Source organism: Gavialis gangeticus, unplaced genomic scaffold (genome assembly GCF_001723915.1).
Source record: "Gavialis gangeticus isolate Ggan-Ray unplaced genomic scaffold, GavGan_comp1, whole genome shotgun sequence".
NCBI classification, from domain to species: domain Eukaryota; kingdom Metazoa; phylum Chordata; order Crocodylia; family Gavialidae; genus Gavialis; species Gavialis gangeticus.
The window spans coordinates 20443473-20444788 of NW_017729026.1; the positions used below are offsets into that span (position 1 = coordinate 20443473).

At 59.0% G+C, this 1316-nt stretch overlaps 1 protein-coding gene across 1 annotated transcript in view; it reads right to left on the reverse strand.

Annotated features, from left to right (window-relative positions):
- Positions 1-153, reverse strand: part of LOC109299575 (dermatan-sulfate epimerase) — a 435657-nt gene extending 435504 nt beyond the window's left edge. Inside the window, exon 1 of the mRNA XM_019520065.1 lies at positions 1-153. This exon is cut by the window's left edge and continues 1 nt beyond it. Coding sequence (XP_019375610.1) covers positions 1-90 — 90 coding nt within the window. The 5' untranslated portion in view covers positions 91-153.
- Between the last annotated feature and the right edge of the window lie 1163 nt (positions 154-1316).

Consider the following 1316-nt stretch of genomic DNA (forward strand, 5'->3'; position numbering starts at 1 on the left):
GCAGCTGCGCGGGAGGCGGTAGCGGCATAGCGTGTGGTCCAGGTCAAAGCCCAGCACCTCGCACTCGGCCAGCGAGAAGGACGGGCTCATCGCGGCTCCGGCTGCCGGCAGGGCGGGAGCAGGGGCGGGAGGCGGAGCAGATGCCGCCGCTCTTCCTTGGCTGCTCGGGGAATGGCTGCGCTTCCCCCGCCCCCTCACCTGCTCAGGCCCGGCACATGTCCGCGCCCGCCAGCGTCGCGGGGCCGCCTGTCGGATCCGGCGTCACAGAGAAGTGGGAGTGGAAGGGACACCTTGGGCCCCTACTCCAACCCCCAGCCAAACCCTCCCATATCATCTAAAGCGGTGCTTTTTTCAGCCCGCGGGTCGTAACCCCCAAGTGGGTCACAAGCAGCCCCAGGCAAACTGCCTAGCAGGTCCCCTTCACCAGAGATAATGATAATAATAAATCAGGGAAACACCACGGAGCCGGGTCCATGAAGGCAGTTTTCCATAAGTGTTCCCAAGGATAACTTAATCTGGCATGGTTTAGTCCAGGGGCGATCAAAATGTGGCCCAGGGGTTGGAAGCGGCCTGCCAGGCCATTCTATCCAGCCTGTGAGGCCCCTAAAAATTTTAGAAAATTAGTATTTATCTGCTCTGGGCTGCCTGTCCTGCAGCTCTCAATGGATTGCCAAAACTCAGTAAGCGGCCCTCCGCCCAAAATAATTGCTCGCCCCTGGTTTAGTACCTGCCGAGCGCCAAGGTGTTGGGGCTTAAAGCCCATTGTATAGAAATGGGAGGCTCCTCCCTAGCTTGCTCCTGGGCCGTAAGTTGCTGCTCCAGGTTCTCTGTCTCTGGGCAGGGACTGCTCCTAGCATGGTGGCAGGCTCCAGGGGTGGGGTCAGGAGAGCACAGGAAGGGATGCAGGGACACTGCCTGCGTGCTGCTGACTTTGTTCCCATCTCTGTAGTGGTGCCCAGGGGAACCTGCAAAACCAAAGGAGCCACTGTGCACCTCACTCCCACCTATTTTGCAGGTTTCCTCATGAACACCCCCCCCCAACTCACTACTCCCTTCTGATCAGTGGGGAGGCGAAAACCATGGTTTTAAATGTGTGGTTTTTGTGTCCCAGCTGGTCAGCAACAGAAAGCAGGGCTGCCAGGCCTTTAATTTAGTAGGTCCCTAATCAGGGGTGGCACTGGGAGGGGGGAGGTTGGAAAGGCTATAGCCACCCCAAAATTTACTTTAGCCCCCTGTAGCCACCCCTCCCAGTACCATCCTTCCCCACCAGGCCTCCACCACCCACCCCCCACAGCTAAGCCCACCCTGCTCCCACC